This window comes from Phoca vitulina, unplaced genomic scaffold (assembly GCF_004348235.1).
Source record: "Phoca vitulina isolate PV1807 unplaced genomic scaffold, GSC_HSeal_1.0 scaffold99, whole genome shotgun sequence".
Classification (NCBI taxonomy): domain Eukaryota; kingdom Metazoa; phylum Chordata; class Mammalia; order Carnivora; family Phocidae; genus Phoca; species Phoca vitulina.
The window spans coordinates 26,128-41,956 of record NW_022589802.1 but is presented as its reverse complement, the minus strand read 5'-3'; the positions used below and the strand labels follow the sequence as shown (position 1 = coordinate 41,956).

The window sequence follows — 15,829 nt, the reverse complement described above, 5'->3', positions numbered from 1 at the left end:
ATTTGTTGCTAAGTGTGTGTATGTTTACAATAGTTATATCTTCTTGATGAGTTATATCTTCTTGATGAGTTGACCCTTTTATCATTATATAATGTTCTTCTTTGTCTCTTATAACAATTTTTGACTTAAAGTCTATTTTATCTGATATTAGTATAGCCACCCCAGCTCTCTTTTGGTTATTATTTGCATGGAATATCTTTTTAATTCCTTAACTTTCAACCTATTTGTGTTTTTGGATCTACAGTATCTCGTAGGGATGCCTGGGTGGCTCAGTCACTTGAGCGTCTGACTCTTGGTTTAGGCTCAGGTCATGATCTCAGGGTCGTGAGATCAAGCCCCGTGTTGGGCTCCACGCTCAGCGGGCAGACTGCTTCTCTCTCTCTTTCTCTCCCTCTGCCCCTCCCCCCACTCATGCACACCCTCTCTCTAAACAAATATTTTTTAAAAATCCATTTTGCCACTCTCTGTTTTTTCTTTTTTTAAAAAGTAGGCTCCATGCCCAGCATGGAGCCCAGTGCAGGGCTTGAATTCATGATCCAGAGACCAAGACCTGAGCTCAAGACCTGAGCTGAGATCAAGAGTCAGACTGAACGGGCTGAGCCTCCCAGGCCCCCTGCCACTCTCCGTTTTTAACTGAACCATGTAATCCACTTACATTTAAAGTAGTTACTGATAAGATCTTCCTTTTACTATTTTGCTTTCTTCCCCTATATGTCTTCTATCTCTTTTGTGCCTTAATTCCTCCATTACCATCTACTTTTATGTTAGATATGTGTTTCCTAGTTACCATCTCGATTCCCTTGTAATTTCTTTCACTACATATTTTCTTAGTCGTTACCCTGGGGATTACAATTAACATCTTTTACTTACACCAATCTGGTTTGAATTAATGCCAACTTTGCTTCAGGAGTATACAAAGAGCTGCTTTTATACAGCTCCATCTTTCCCCTTTTATGTTGTTACTGACACAACTTACATCTTTACACATTGTATGCCCATTCACATTGTTTTGTAATTATAGTTTTATATATTTTTAAAATGATATATGAAAAAAGAGGAGTTAAAACCCAAAATTACATTAATATTGACTTTTATATTTCCCTATGTATTTATTTTTACTGATGTTCTTTATTTCTTTGTATGACTTCAAGTTACTGTCTAGTGTCCCTTCATTTCACCCTGAAATACTCCCTTTAGCGCGGCTTTTAGGGTAGAGCTACTAGCAATGAATTCTCTCAGATTTAGTTTATTAGGGAATGTCTTAATTTTTTCTTTATGTTTGAAGGAGAGGTTTTTTTTTTAATTTTGTAACACTGTTTTATTAAGAGTGAACTCTTTTCAGTATTCTTGAACTGTAAACAATGGGAAACTGACGTATCAAAGGAAACACATCAGGGATCATATATAACCGACAAAAACCTTTAAATTTTCTTATTGCCTTTATATAACAATCAATGCATATTTAAGTAAAACTGAATTCCTTACTAGGCAAACATTTTTGCATACGCTGCCTTCTCTTTATCTTTCTGTGTTTTTATCTTTTGTTTGACTTTCAGCAATTCTGCCTGGATAGCTTTATCTTCCGGTGCTATCTCCTGAGCTTTCTTAAGATCAGCCAATGCTTGATCGTATTCTTTTAATCCTTGCCATCCTTGAGCTCTACGGTATAATGCTTTGGTATTGGATGGGTCTATTTCAAGAGCTTCCAAACAACTGTCGATTGCTCCCTGCCAATTTGACATCTTCAGTTTACAAGCACTAATATTCAGCACACAGCTTAAAGCTATAGGTTGCAGCTTCAATCTATCTGCTTTCTCAGTAATAGCCTTTGAACCTTCCACATATCTTAAAACTTTTGCATATTTTTTAATGGCCATCTCCCAGTTCTGAGATTTGAACAAAGTATTTCCAATATTTTTTACATCTTGTTATTAGTAAAATTTTATTACATCTTTTAAATCTATATCTGCATCCTCAGGGAAGTCTGGATGACTGTCACCAGAGCCATCTTTTGGGAATATGCCCCAATCATCCCCTTCCTTCAATTCTCCACATTCTGCAATAACACACAATTTGGCAGGTTTTTCACCTTGCACTTCTACATTTTCCAGTATCCTTGCCACACCCATTCCTTTAATTACTTGGCCAAATACCACATGTTTCCCATCCAAGTGAGGAGTCGGGACTGTTGTGATAAAGAACAGAACCATTTGTATTGCAGCCTGCATTTGCCATGCTCAATAAACCTTCCTGATCATGCTTATAATAGAAATTTTCATCTTCAAATTTTTCACCATAAATACTTTCTCCACCTGTCCCATTTTGATTTGAGAAGTCTCCACCCTGAATCATAAATTTCTTAATAATTCGATAGAAAGGGCATCCTTTGAAATGGAGAGGTTTCCCAGTGGCGGGTCCAATGCCTTTTTCTCCTGTACACAATGCACGAAAATTTTCTGCAGTTTTGGGTACAGTATCTGCAAACAATTCTAAGACAATTCAACCAACTCGCTCCCCTCCGATGTCCACATCAAAGAAGACTCTCGGGTTACTGGGGTTGGAGGGCTTAGTTTGGGGGGACGGGTGCGACATTTTGAATTGCAGATGCGCTTGGGAGCGAACTCAAAGAACCTCGTGGACGACCGGCAGCTCAACCCAAAAGCGTGAAGGAGAGTTTTGCTGGATGTAGACTTTTTGGTTGACTTTTTTCCTTTCATTACATTAAATAGGTCACCCCAGTGCCTTCTGGTCTCCATGGATTTTGATAAGAAATTGTGAATCTTATTGAGGATCCCTTATACACGACAAGTTGCTCCTCTTTTGCTGCTTTCAAGCTTCTCTCTTTGTCTGTGGCTTTTGATGGTTTGATTATAATGCGTCTTGGTGTGGGCCTCTTGGTTTTTATCCTACTTGGGATTCATTGAGCTTTCTGAATGTATAGAGTCATGCTTTCATCAAATTTGAGCAATTTTCAGCCATTATTTCTTCAAATATTCTTTTTGGCCTTTTTTCTCTCCTTTTCTTCTTCTGGGACTCCCACAATGAATATGTTGGTCTACTTGATAATGCTCCACAGGTCTCTTAGACTGTTCATTTTCCTTAATCTTTTTCCTTTCTGCTCCTCAGACTAATTTCAGTTTATCTATCTTCAAGTTCATGGATCCTTTTTTCTGCCAGCTCAAATCTGCTATTGAAACTTCATCATGAATTATTCCTTTCAATTTTTGTACTTTTCAGTTCCACATTTTCTATTTGGTTCCTTTTTATAATTTTTATCACTTTGTTGATAATCTCTAATTGTTGAGATATTGTTCCGGCTTCTTTTAGCTTTTTGAACATATTTAAGAAAATTAATTTAAAGTCTTTTTGTAGTAAGTCCAATGTCTGTGCCTCTTTATAAACAGTTTTTGCTAATTTCTTTTCATCCTGTGAATGGGTCATATATACTTGTTTCTTTGCATGCCTCGTAATTTTTCACTGAAAACTGGACATCTTGAATATTATAATGTGGTAATGCTGAAAATTAGATTCTTCCTTCTCATCAGGGTTTGTTTTTGTTGCTTTCTGTCATTTGTAGTTGCTTGTTGGTTTAGTGACTTTTCCAAACTATTTTCCAAAAACTATGCTTTATCATGTGTGGTCTCTGAAGTCTCTGTTCTTTTAGCTTTTGGTCAGATAATGGTTTTCCAGAGATTTCCTTAAACACTGGAGGGGGGAATAAAGGAAAGAAATAAAAAGAATAAAATAGTCTCCTGGTCTTTGAAATTTGGCTCTGTGTTGGGGCACTTTTTCAATGCTTAGCTGGTCTGTTTAAAACTGTGCCTTAGCCTTCATTTCCTATGTTTTTCTGAGTCTAAATATCAGTTGGAGGTGAAAGCTTATAGTATTCTCAGGTCTTTTCTGAGCATGCATCCAGCCCTGGGCATGCATATGACTGTCTATATTTTCCCATTATAAGCAGAAGCTTTTCAAAGCCAATCTTCCCCAAAGTAACTTTCCCCAATTTTTCCTCCAAGGCATTTGGTGTGTCTATCGTTTGTCCCAGCTGTAATCTTTTGCAGTGGTTTGGCAGTGGTTTGTTCATTATTCTTAAGGGACACCCTCTTAGCTACTTTTCTGTCCTGAGGGAGTTCTGAGTTAGGTGAAACAAAGGCCAATGCTTGATGTCAGTCCTTCACGGAATTTCCATATAAGTCCAAACAGACAAACACAGCTGCTTGGGAACAAAGTCTGCTCTCCTCTCTTCTGAGCCTAGTATTACACTGGGAATGTAAGCTGCCATCTTCAAGACTGCTGCTATGCAAGGCTAAAGTTAAAACACCAGAAACTTCTACTGTGTTTAAGTTGCCCTTTTCTTGATTCAACATTTGCTTCATTTTTTGGAAATATTTGGCTATTTTTGTGAGTTCTGACAACATTGATTCGGATCATTTTTGCTAATTTTTTCACTGTTTTTGTGGAGGGATAGGCCCTTAGAGCTCCTACTTCTGCTTTTTTGTTGATGTCACTCTTGGGATTCTTTTTTTAAGATTTTATTTATTTATTTGAGAGAGAGAGAGAGAGAGAGAGAGAGAGAAAGAAGCACAAGGGAGAGAGGCAGAGGGAGAGGGAGAAGCAGACTCCCCGCCAAGCAGGGAGCCTGATGCGGGGCTCGATCCCAAGACCCTAGGATCATGACCTGAGCCAAAGGCAGATGCTTAATGGACTGAGACACCTAGGCGCCCCACTCTTGGGATTTTTTTGAAAGGAGAAGAAATACTGGGCTGAAAAGTAGCATTGGTAGGGAGGAAAGGTCACTGACTCTACCTCCTAACCTTGAGGTATATGAGGTGTGAGAAGAAAAGATAATCTAGCTTGGAGAGAGCTGCAAGAAAGTAGTGTCCTCAGGTATGGATCCAAGTCTCCTTTAAGGCAGAGAGTAGAGGGAATGTTTTGAGAAGGCATTGATTATAAATTATGAGTTCCAGCGGGCCCAGTGAAAATTGGAGTCTGAAGGGAGAGCTTTGGGCGAGGCAGCTGGGTTGAAGGAAAGGACATCCAGACTCTGGTGCTTTGAGATGAGGCTTTCATTCCAGTCCCACTAAGGGTTGTAAAAATCAAGAAATAATGTGAGGTTTTACAAGTGCCATTTTAGGATCCATTAAGTTTATAATGTAGTTTTTTCCTTCCATCAACTCATATGATTATTTGCATTAGTAGATGTCATAATATCAATCATTCTTATATTCCTATTTGATGTCTTATCCCTCCAATGTACTTCTAGACTGCATTTGCATGTATTGAAGATATTTGCCTCATTATTCGTTTGTGCATATGCTTGTTGTTGCCAGGTTTTGATTTCAGTATTATGCTGGCTTGAGGCCATGGTGATTCAGTGGTGAAGCAGACAGATGTCATTCTTTCCCTTGTAAACTTTTAATATTTGAAGAGGGGATTAGTGGGCTGAAAATCTGATGAATTAAAATGATTCTTTCTTAAATGCACCTGGATTAAAAGCATGTGGTTTATTTTTAGGTGGATATCCATGAAATATTTTTCAGTTTCTTCCATGGATATTTGTTTACTTATCATCTGCTTGTTTTTGAGTCAATATTTTAAAATCAGATTTTATTAAGTTTTCCATTTTATTTGATTTTCAGATTTATGAATGTAGATCTGTCTATCTCGTGGAATTACATCACATGAGCATTTAGCCTTTGTGGATTCCATAACATGAACTTGAAAGGAGAGACAAAGATACAAAAACATAACTTATGTATGACAAGCCCTGAGCCCCTGACTGTGCTTGTGCTTCAAACTTAGTCCATCACAGAAACCTTTTGAAAGACATATTAACATCCATGGAGCATAGTTTAGAAAATTGATACGTGTTTATTGTTGAAAAAAGATGCAAGTTAAAATCTCACACCCCAGAGATAACCACTATTAGCATTTTGGTGAATATGCTTTCATGAAATTTTCTGTGAATACATACATATGAATATATATGTCTGTGTATATGTTTATAAAGTATATACATCTGTGTTTAAGTATACACACACACATGCGAACACAGAATTTTGCTTTATGGTCATCACCCAAACCCCTACATCGGTAAAATAAAGAGGCCTACAAGGATCCAACCAAAGCACCCATTGTGACAACTCAACCCTCTCTCCCCAAACCAGGCCTTACTTTCAGTTCTGTCTTCTTCTCTGTCTGGTCCTTCTTTCCTTCTCAAGACAAAAGAGGAGCTCCTGACTGAGGTAAGTCTCAAGAAGGGCCTCAGCTCACCTGCCCTGCATTCTCTGATGACCAGACAGCCCCACACTTTCTTGCCCTTACCACCCCAGGTTAGAGTTCCTTCCCAAAGTGTCACAAAGTATGATTTCAGCCAATGATGAAGGTTGTTGTGCATGCTTTCCCAGATTGCCTCTGCTCTTGTTGACAGATGTATTCTCAATGCATGTTTATAGAAACCAGGAGGCATGGCAAGAGGCAACCTAACCATTATCTCAGAATTCTTCCTCCTCGGACTGTCAGAGGTGCCTGAGCATCAACCCCTCCTCTTCAGTCTGTTCCTATCCATGTACCTGGTTGCTGTGGTGGGGAACCTGCTCATCATCCTGGCCATTAGCTCCACCTCCAACCTCCACACCCCCATGTACTTCTTCATAGCCAACCTGTCATGCGTTGACATCTGCTTCACCTCTGTCACTATACCAAAGATGCTGCTCAATATCCAAACCCAGAGCCAGTCCATTCCCTATGTTGGATGTCTCACTCAGATGTATTTTTTAATCTTGTTTCTAGAACTGGACAATTTCCTCTTGGCAGTGATGGCATATGACAGCCATATGTAGCCGTATGTCACCCTCTTCATTATACCATAACCATGAGCCCCAAATTCTGTATCACGTTGGTGTCTGTGGGTCTGATTACCACAAATATCTATCCTTGGATCCACACCCTCTTGATAGATACACTGTCATTCTGTGCAAGTGTCAGAATTCACCATATTTTCTGTGAACTTTACTCATTGCTAAAGCTTTCCTGTTCAAATATCCACATCAATGAGTTGGTTGTTTACACCCTGGGGAGCTTTCTTTTTGTTGCTCCTTTCCTCTTTATTTCTCTTTCCTACATGCACATTTTCTCAGCCATCCTAAGACTTCATTCTTCTCAGAGCAAACTGAAAGCCTTTCCACTTGCAGTTCCCACCTTGTTGTGGTGTCATTGTTCTATGGAACTTTATTTGGAGTGTATCTGCGACCCTCTTCTTCCTACACAACTGAGGACTCCGTGGCCACTGTGCTATATGCAGTGGGGGTTCCCATGCTCAACCCCTTCATTTATAGTCTTAGGAATAAGGACATGAAAGGGGCCTTGAGGAACCTCCTCAGTTGGAGAAAGGTCTGGTCTTGGTGACATCTCCTGCTTCTGAGCTATGATGTTGTCTTGTCTTCTCCTCCCTTTGATGTGGGAAGGGACTGTCCAGATGATGGGTCTGACAGGTGTCCAGCTTAGCCTAAATTTCTGCTGTCATCATATTTCACTCACTCCTTCAACCAACCCTCCCTGAGTGACTCTCGTGTCAGGCTCCAGGTGGACAGCTTGTTTGTGTGAGGATTTAATTTTCAATTCATTCTATTTGTCTTTCATGGCCTCTCCTCAAACCTTGTGTGCCTCATGAGTTTTGACTACAGGCCTCCGTTAATGGAGTGAATCATAATAAACAATGGAGCTTCTTTTGTGCCGGCACCGTTTTGAGTGAATGCATATATTTACTCACTATCACCAAACAATCTTGTGATGGAGAGGCTGTTTTTATCCACATTTTCTAGGTGAGGGATGCCATCAGAGAAGCAATGGAATTCTCACCTTTTGCTTATGTATGAATAATTTGTTGGATGGAACTTAAGAGGTTCATTTCTCGAAAAGAGCAAAATCTGCAATGGGGGCCCTTGTCACTAGATGGCAGTAGATGCATGGATTGTGACTTCATGACCCATTCACAAAGTTTGTGAGCTAAGTGGAGAAAGAGATGGGTACCCCTTTGAACTCCTGCATGGATTGTGGTATGTAAACACACTTCCCAAGCCATAGACTTACTTGCTGACCTCACAAAGAACATTCCTAGATGAAGTGAAAAGAGTAGATTCAACACATTTCTCAACATGTGCATATAACAATAATCACAACAGTGTGGCTGAATGTCTTTTCCAATAGTCCATCCCACTGTGCTCTGCTTTGCAGCCTCCATTGGTACAAACAGTTACAAGCCAGCCCAGATTCAAGGGTTCGGGACACAGACCCCACCTCTCAAGAGGAGTGTAAGTGATGCTGTGTGACTTCCAAGGCTAAGTCACGGAAGGTGGGGCAGCTTCTGGATTGTTCCTTGGACCATGTCCTCTGGGATCCCTGAGCTGCTTGTAAGACTGCCTTGAGGCTGCCATACTGTGAGAAAGCTAAGCTGCATGAAGGGGCCATATGGAGGTGCTCAGGTCCACAGAGCCCAGCCTTCCAGTCATCCCAGACAGACGGGAGACATGAGAGTAAGGGAACCCCTCAGAGGATTCTGGCCCCCACCTGCCTGAGTTTTCCCAGCAGAAGCTGCAGACATCATAGAGCAGAGATAACATGTTCCCACTGTGTCCTGTCCCAATTCCCAATTCCCACAGAATTTGTGTGCACAGTGAATTAATTGGTAGTTCAATTAAGATACAAAGATACAATGCAAGTAGATAAGATTAGGAAGGACAGAGAGGATGAAAAATAAAAATTTTAAAATGCAAAGAAATTTTGAATCCAGATAAAATGGGCAATTTTCTAGGACTATGTTAATTTCCAAAACTGACTAAGAGAAAATAGGAAATCTGTTTACACTGAAACCAAAGGGGAAATTCAAATGGTGGTCAAAGATTTAGTCCAAAGAGAAGGAGAAATCAGGTCCAGATTATTTCATCAAAACTTGAAGAAACAGAATATTGCCATGTTATTTAAAAAGTTAAAGAGCACGGAAAAAGATGCCAAGTGTACCAATTCATTCTTTAAAATCAATATGGCTGACATCAACTTGGAAAAGACCAGTTCACATGAGCGTGCACACACATACACATATAGAAAGAAAACAAAGAAACAAAGACACAAAACACCTCTTAAAAGAATATCACACTGTGACTTACCACTCACTGTGCCTTTTTTTCCCTTAGCACTTATCACTACTTGAAATTACATATAGTTCGTTTTTCCCTGTCTCCACGAGGCCAGAGATTTTGTCTGTCTTATTCATGTGACATTAGTAGGTGCTCAGTAAATATGGGTTGAATGAAGGACTGAAAAATGTTATTCACCACATTATAATTCACTCCATTGGTAGATTGATAAATAAGTATGTGAGGGGTGTATATATCTATTTTAACTGTTTTTTCATTGTTAATGTCACCAGTGTTTCTTGTAAATTGTCAACAACAATGGAATAGAAAAATGAACCAAGGAAGTGAGCAGAAATTCACAGAAAGAGAACTACAAGTGGTTTTTAAACATAAGAAGAGACAATCAATTTCACTCATAACTTGAGAAATACAAATTAAACTCACATTGAAATTCCTTTTTTCAACTCTCAGATACCCAAGTCCAAGAAGATATAAAAATAATTTCCTGTAGAAAATCCAGACATGCTGTGTTTTATGGACAAGGTTTACTTTTTAATGTTCATGGAATATACAAGTACCATAATGTGACGTATTCTGATGATGGAAAATAACTAATTTTTAAGAAGCTACCATGACCTTGATATCAAATCACTAAACAGAGACAAAATCTATGAGATGTGGCCAAAGTCATAGTCATAGGCTAAATAGCAACCTTAAATGATTTAATTAATTAATAAAAAAGGGTTCAGTATAAATTGATTAAGCATTCAAGTCTAGGAGCTATAAAAATGACATCAGAAACACAAAAACAAAACAGAAGGGGAAAACTAATAAAGATTAACGCTGTAGCATGAAAAACCCAGGTAGAATAGGGCAAGGAAACCAAGATCTGGTTCTTTGAAAGGACCAACAATATAGACAAAGAAGAAAAATTCAGGTAGACAACATTATGACTGAGAAGAAAATCTAACAACAGATGTAAAAGTATGGAGGATATTTTTAAAATTCACAATAATATTCTATATGGCTTTATGACAATGGGGTGGGCAATTTTCTAAGAGAGTATGGAAAATAATACATGCAACTCAAGAGGAGGTAGAATAATGAAAATGATCAATCAATAAACAAAGAAGAAATAGAATCAAAGATCTGCTTTACCAATAGACACTAGTCCTACTCATTCTGTTAAACTTTTAAGCAGAGATGTTCCAAGTGTTATTTATTTATTTATTTTAAGATTTTATTTATTTGTCAGAGAGAGAGAGAGAGACAGAGCACAAGCAGGGGGAGCAGCAGGCAGAGAGAGAAGCAGGCTCCCCGCTGAGCAGGAAGCTGGACACAGGGCTCGATCCCAGGGCCCCAGGATCATGACCCCAGCCGAAGGCAGCCACTTTACCGACTGAGCCACCCAGGCATCCAGTTCCAGTGTTATTTAATCTGTTGCAGAGCATCAAAAAGAAAACTTCCCAACTTACTCCATAGGGCATTACTCCTGACATACCTAAACCTGACATCAAGCTAGGAAACAAAGTAAACACTTTCTTAAAGTGATAAAAAAAATATAAAACCCTGTCTTAAAACAATTTGGCCAACTTAGTACTTAGTGTTGAAACACTATTCCCATTAAGATCAGGGCAACAACAGGGATTCCCCCTACCATGACTATCATTTAACATTTTTGTCAAAATTCTAGCTTAGCAGTAAATCAGAAGATAGATGTATTAGGTATTAATATCAGAAAAGAAAGGGAGAAAGTTATGATCATATGTAAATATGAGTATCTTTCTGGAAAACCCAAGACAAACTGAAAAACTACTAGAGCTAAGGGGAACAAATTTACAAAGTGTAAAATAAATAATGCGAAAATCAATAAAACTCTTCCAATCCATGGAGAAAAAACTACTTAAAAGAGGCATTGGAGGGTGCCTGGGTGGCTCAGTCGTTGGGCGTCTGCCTTCGGCTCAGGTCATGATCCCAGGGTCCTGGGATCGAGCCCTGCATCGGGCTCCCTGCTTGGCGGGAAGCCTCCTTCTCCCTCTCCCACTCCCCCTGCTTGTGTTCCCTCTCTCGCTGTGTCTCTCTCTCTGTCAAATAAATAAATAAATAAAATCTTTTTTTAAAAAATGGCATTGGAAAAGTATCCCAAACACAATAGCAACAAGGGTAAAATATTGCCTTAACAAGAAATGAAAGGAGCCTATATGAGGAGACTGCAGAGATTCTCTTGAGAGAACCTGGTCAAAGGAAAAGATATAACACCTTTTTGAATGGGAAGACTCAGATTAATCTAGATTTCAGGCATTTAGAACCTGAACAAAATCTTTTTTTTGTTTGTTTGTTTGATAAAAGGCTTTTATTGCTCATTTGGAAGAATAAATGGCAAAAAAACAATAAAAACAACCAAAAAACCCCAAAAATGTGATCAGTGAGGATTTTCTTCTACCAGACATTGAAAGGTAAAATAATTTAAACAGAGTGCTATTGGCAGATGAATCAACATACAGATCATGTGAATATATAGCTAGTCTCATGCTACTCTTGGAGCACAAAAGCAATGGAAGAGATCCCAAAGGAAAATGGATAGATTTATCCACATGAAAAACAAATTAAGTAGGGAAAATAGTTGCCATTTATATGACAAACACTAATATCTTTTGTAATATAATACAAACATATATTTGGTTTTTGTCCCCAGTTCCTGACACAGAGCTCCTAAAACCCTTGGAATTTCCTGGGTGATAAGAGCATCTTTGTTCTAATATGGTGACTCTTTTTTTTTAAAGATTTTATTTATTTATCTGACAGAGAGAGAGTGAGAGAGGGAACACAAGCAGGGGGAGTGGAGAAGGAGAAGCAGGCTTCCCGCCGAGCGGGGAGCCCGATGCAGGGCTCGATCCCAGGACTCTGGGATCATGACCTGAGCTGAAGGCAGACGCTTAACGACTGAGCCACCCAGGCACCCCATCTAATATGATGACTCTTGTTGAGCCCCTAGATAGCTCCAGAATGGGGCTCGTCACCAGAAGACCAAGACTTTATTAGGAGCCTGGAACTTCCACCCTTACCCCATCCCCCAACTTCTTGAGAGACAGAGGCTGGAGACTGAGTTAATTGATCATGCCTACATGATGAAACCTCCATAAAAACCCCTAAACAATGGGCTCAGAGAGCTTCCAGGTTGGTGAGCACATCAACGTGCTGAGAGGGTGGAGTACCCACAATCATGGGACAGAAGCTCCTGTGCTTGGGACTCTTTCAGACCTTGCCCTATGTACTTGGCTTTTCATCTGTATCCTTTATAGTGTCCTTTATAACAAACCAGTAAACATAAGTAAAGTGTTACTGAGTTCGGTGAACCATTCTAGAAAATTTTTGAGCCTGAGGAGGGGGTGTGGGAACTTCCGATTTATAGCCAGTTGGTCGAAGTATAGGCCCCTGGGACTTGCAAGTGGCATCTTAAGTGGGGGACAGTCTTGTGGGACTGAGCCCTTAACTTGTGGGCACTGTGCGACCTCCAGTAATCAGTGTCAGAGTTGAATCAAATTGTTGAACGCTCGGTTGGTGTTCAGAGAATCAGAGAATTGGTTGTTGGTGTTAGAAAACACCCCATTCTTCTAACTTAAAATCTTATATAAATAATTTTTTTAAAAGATTTTTTATTTATTTATTTGACAGAGAGAGACACAGCGAGAGAGGGAACACAAGCAGGGGGAGTGGGAGAGGGAGAAGCAAGCTTCCCGCCGAGCAGGGAGCCCGATGTGGGGCTCGATCCCAGGACCCTGGGACCATGACCTGAGCCGAAGGCAGACGCCCAACGACTGAGCCACCCAGGCGCCCCGTAAAAATCTTACATAAATAATGAAAAATACAATCCATTAGGACATAAAAACAAAATGAATGGAGAACATGAAAAGACAATTCACATCAGAAGAAATGAAATGAATGATAAAAATATGGGAAAAATCAGCCTAATTAAGAATCAAAGAAATGTGGATTTAGAACAGTCAAGTTAACCATTTTCACTGACCAAAAGAGCGATGTGATGAAGTGGATATTCCTATACTGTGGGGTAAAGTACAACCTACAACCTTTCTGCGTGCAAGTTGCCTAAACGAACAAAGAAACTTAAAAATACTGAATGCCTTGTGATAAACTCTCTGGGATAAATTCCTACAAGTGGTATATGGGGTCAAATGACAAATATATGTAAATTTTGATAGATCATGTCAAATTCCTCTGCCTATAGGTATACAAAAAGAGATATCTACTCATTTACCTGCCCATCAGCATTTTGTGAGCATGATTGTTTCTCTCCTCACCCTCTCCATCTGCACGGTCCAATATGATAGCCACAAACCACTTGCAGCTCCTGAGTATATGAAATGTCCTAATTGAGCTATAAAGTGTAAGTGTAACATACAATGAAACTCAAAGACTTAGTATGAATAAAGAATGCAAAATATCTCATTAATATTTTTTATATTGATTACATGTTGAAATGATAATGTTTTGGACCTTGTTGGGTTCAATAAAACACATTATTGAAATTATTTTGTCCAAGTCTTATTTTTGTCTCTTTTAACAAGTTCCTGAAGTTTTTCTCTTTGCCCATTTCATGTTAAGCTTATTCCTGGGTATTTCACAGTTTTTATTGTCATTGTAAATGGAGTTTTATTTACTAGTTATTGCTTTTGTTAATGAAGACCCCTGGTTTTTGTATATCAGTTGTGTACTGGGCCACCTTACTAAATTCTCTTATTTGTAATAGTTTTTCACTTGGATTCTGTTGTTTTCCAGGTAAATAGTTGTATCATCCTCAAATAATGATAAATTTACCTTCTCCTTTAAATTTTTATACTTATATCTTTTTCTTGTCTGATTTTATTGTCTATCTTCAGAATAATGTTAAATCACTGTGGTGCAAGAGGATATCTTAGTTTTTTCCCATATCTTAGTGGGAACACTTCTAGTATTTTTTTCACTAAACATGGTGTTGAATTTTTGGTTGATAGAGAAATGTCATGTTAAGGAAGTGTCCCCTTAATCTGATTTTATTGAGAAATTTTTGCAAAGCAAGAATGGATATTAAAAAAAAAGAACGGATATTAAATTTTGTCAAATACCTCTTCAACATCTGTAGGGATGATCATATGATTTTTTACTGTTGGTCTATGAAAATTTGAAATACATTCATAGCTTTTCTAATATTGAACCATCTTTACATCCCTAAAAATAAATCCCACTTGGTTGGTTATGTTTTGATTTTTAAATGAGTTACTAGATTATGTTTGGCTATATTTTATTTAGTATTTTTGTAATGGTTTTCTTAAGTGAGATTCATCTGTGATTGCATATTCTTTGTGCTTTGTTGGTATCAATCTTTCATAACCAAAATTTGCAATTTTTTTTTTTATGCCTTGAAATGATTTACATAGCATTGAAGTCACCTGCACCTTAAAGGTTTGGTTGAATTTTCCTTTGAATTCAGTTGACCTGCTGCTTTTTATAGGGGTTGCTTTTTTAAAAAAAACTTTTTAAGAAATTAATTTATTTGAGCTCAGTGGGGGTTGCTTTTGAACAATATTCCCTATTTCTTTTCTAGGAATAGTTTTTATAAATTTTATTTTATAGAGATTCTCTTTTCTAGAGTGAGTTTTGGTTATTCATATATTATTCCTAGAGAATCAAACATTTCCTCTAGGTCCCTAAACTTATTTGCATAGAGTTGAAAAAAATTGTTTTAAATTTCCTATTATTTGCTCTAAATCTGTGGTTATCTACCCATTTTCTTTTCTTGTTTTGTGTATTTGTGATTTCTCCTCCTTATTGATTATGGCAATTAACATATCTATTTTATTCTTTGGAAGAGCCTCATCTTGGATTTATTAGATTTATTATTTTGTAGTTAATTGACTTCTGCTTTTATCTTTCCTTTTTCCTTTTTTTCTGATTTTCCTAGGTTTATTTTTGGTTTGTTTTCTAACCTTTTGAGTTGGATACTTTAATCCTTTATTTTCATTTTTTTTAAAAGATTTTTTATTTATTTATTTGACAGAGAGGGACACAGTGAGAGGGGGAACACAAGCAGGGGGAGTGGGAGAGGGAGAAGCAGGCTTCCTGCAGAGCAGGGAGCCTGATGTGGGGCTCAATTCCAGGACCCTGGGATCATGACCTGAGCCGAAGGCAGATGCTTAACGGCTGAGCCACCCAGGCGCCCCTATTTTCATGTTTATTAACACAAATATTTTCTCTTAGCACTGCTTAAACCCTGCTTACAGGAGTCTGAATACCTAGTGCTTTCATTGTTGCTATTTTATAGATAACCTTCAATTTGGGTTTGGCTATCTTCTTTGGATCAAGAGTTGTTTAAGGCAGCATTTAAAATTTTCCAGATGATAAGAGAGTTATTACTTTTAAAATTATTTTTTACTTTATGTATATATTTTTACTTCTGGGGATATATTAAGGTTGTCTCTGTAGTTTTAAATAGGTTGATACCAATTCCAATGTATGTGTGTGTGTGGGGGGGTGTTCCCCACCACCAACAACAAGCAATTCTTGGGACACCAGTTGGGTGTCCCACAATTCAACTCAATCCTGATGCTATCTACCCAGAGATAGCCTCACATTCCACAGGTAAACGTTTCAGTCCTCCAAGACCGCCCCTCATCCCTGACTTTACACTCCAGATGCGA

At 38.4% G+C, this 15,829-nt stretch overlaps 1 protein-coding gene and 1 pseudogene across 1 annotated transcript; one reads left to right on the top strand and one right to left on the bottom strand.

The window, feature by feature from the left end:
• Positions 1-1,459: 1,459 nt before the first annotated feature.
• On the bottom strand, positions 1,460-2,598 carry LOC116627645 (annotated as a pseudogene).
• A 3,869-nt stretch (positions 2,599-6,467) lies between these two features.
• On the top strand, positions 6,468-7,407 carry LOC116627616 (olfactory receptor 1D2-like). Its single transcript, XM_032397470.1, is given in 3 exon segments — positions 6,468-6,833; positions 6,836-7,181; positions 7,184-7,407. Coding segments are annotated over 3 exon segments (936 nt in total).
• The last annotated feature ends 8,422 nt before the right edge of the window (positions 7,408-15,829 follow it).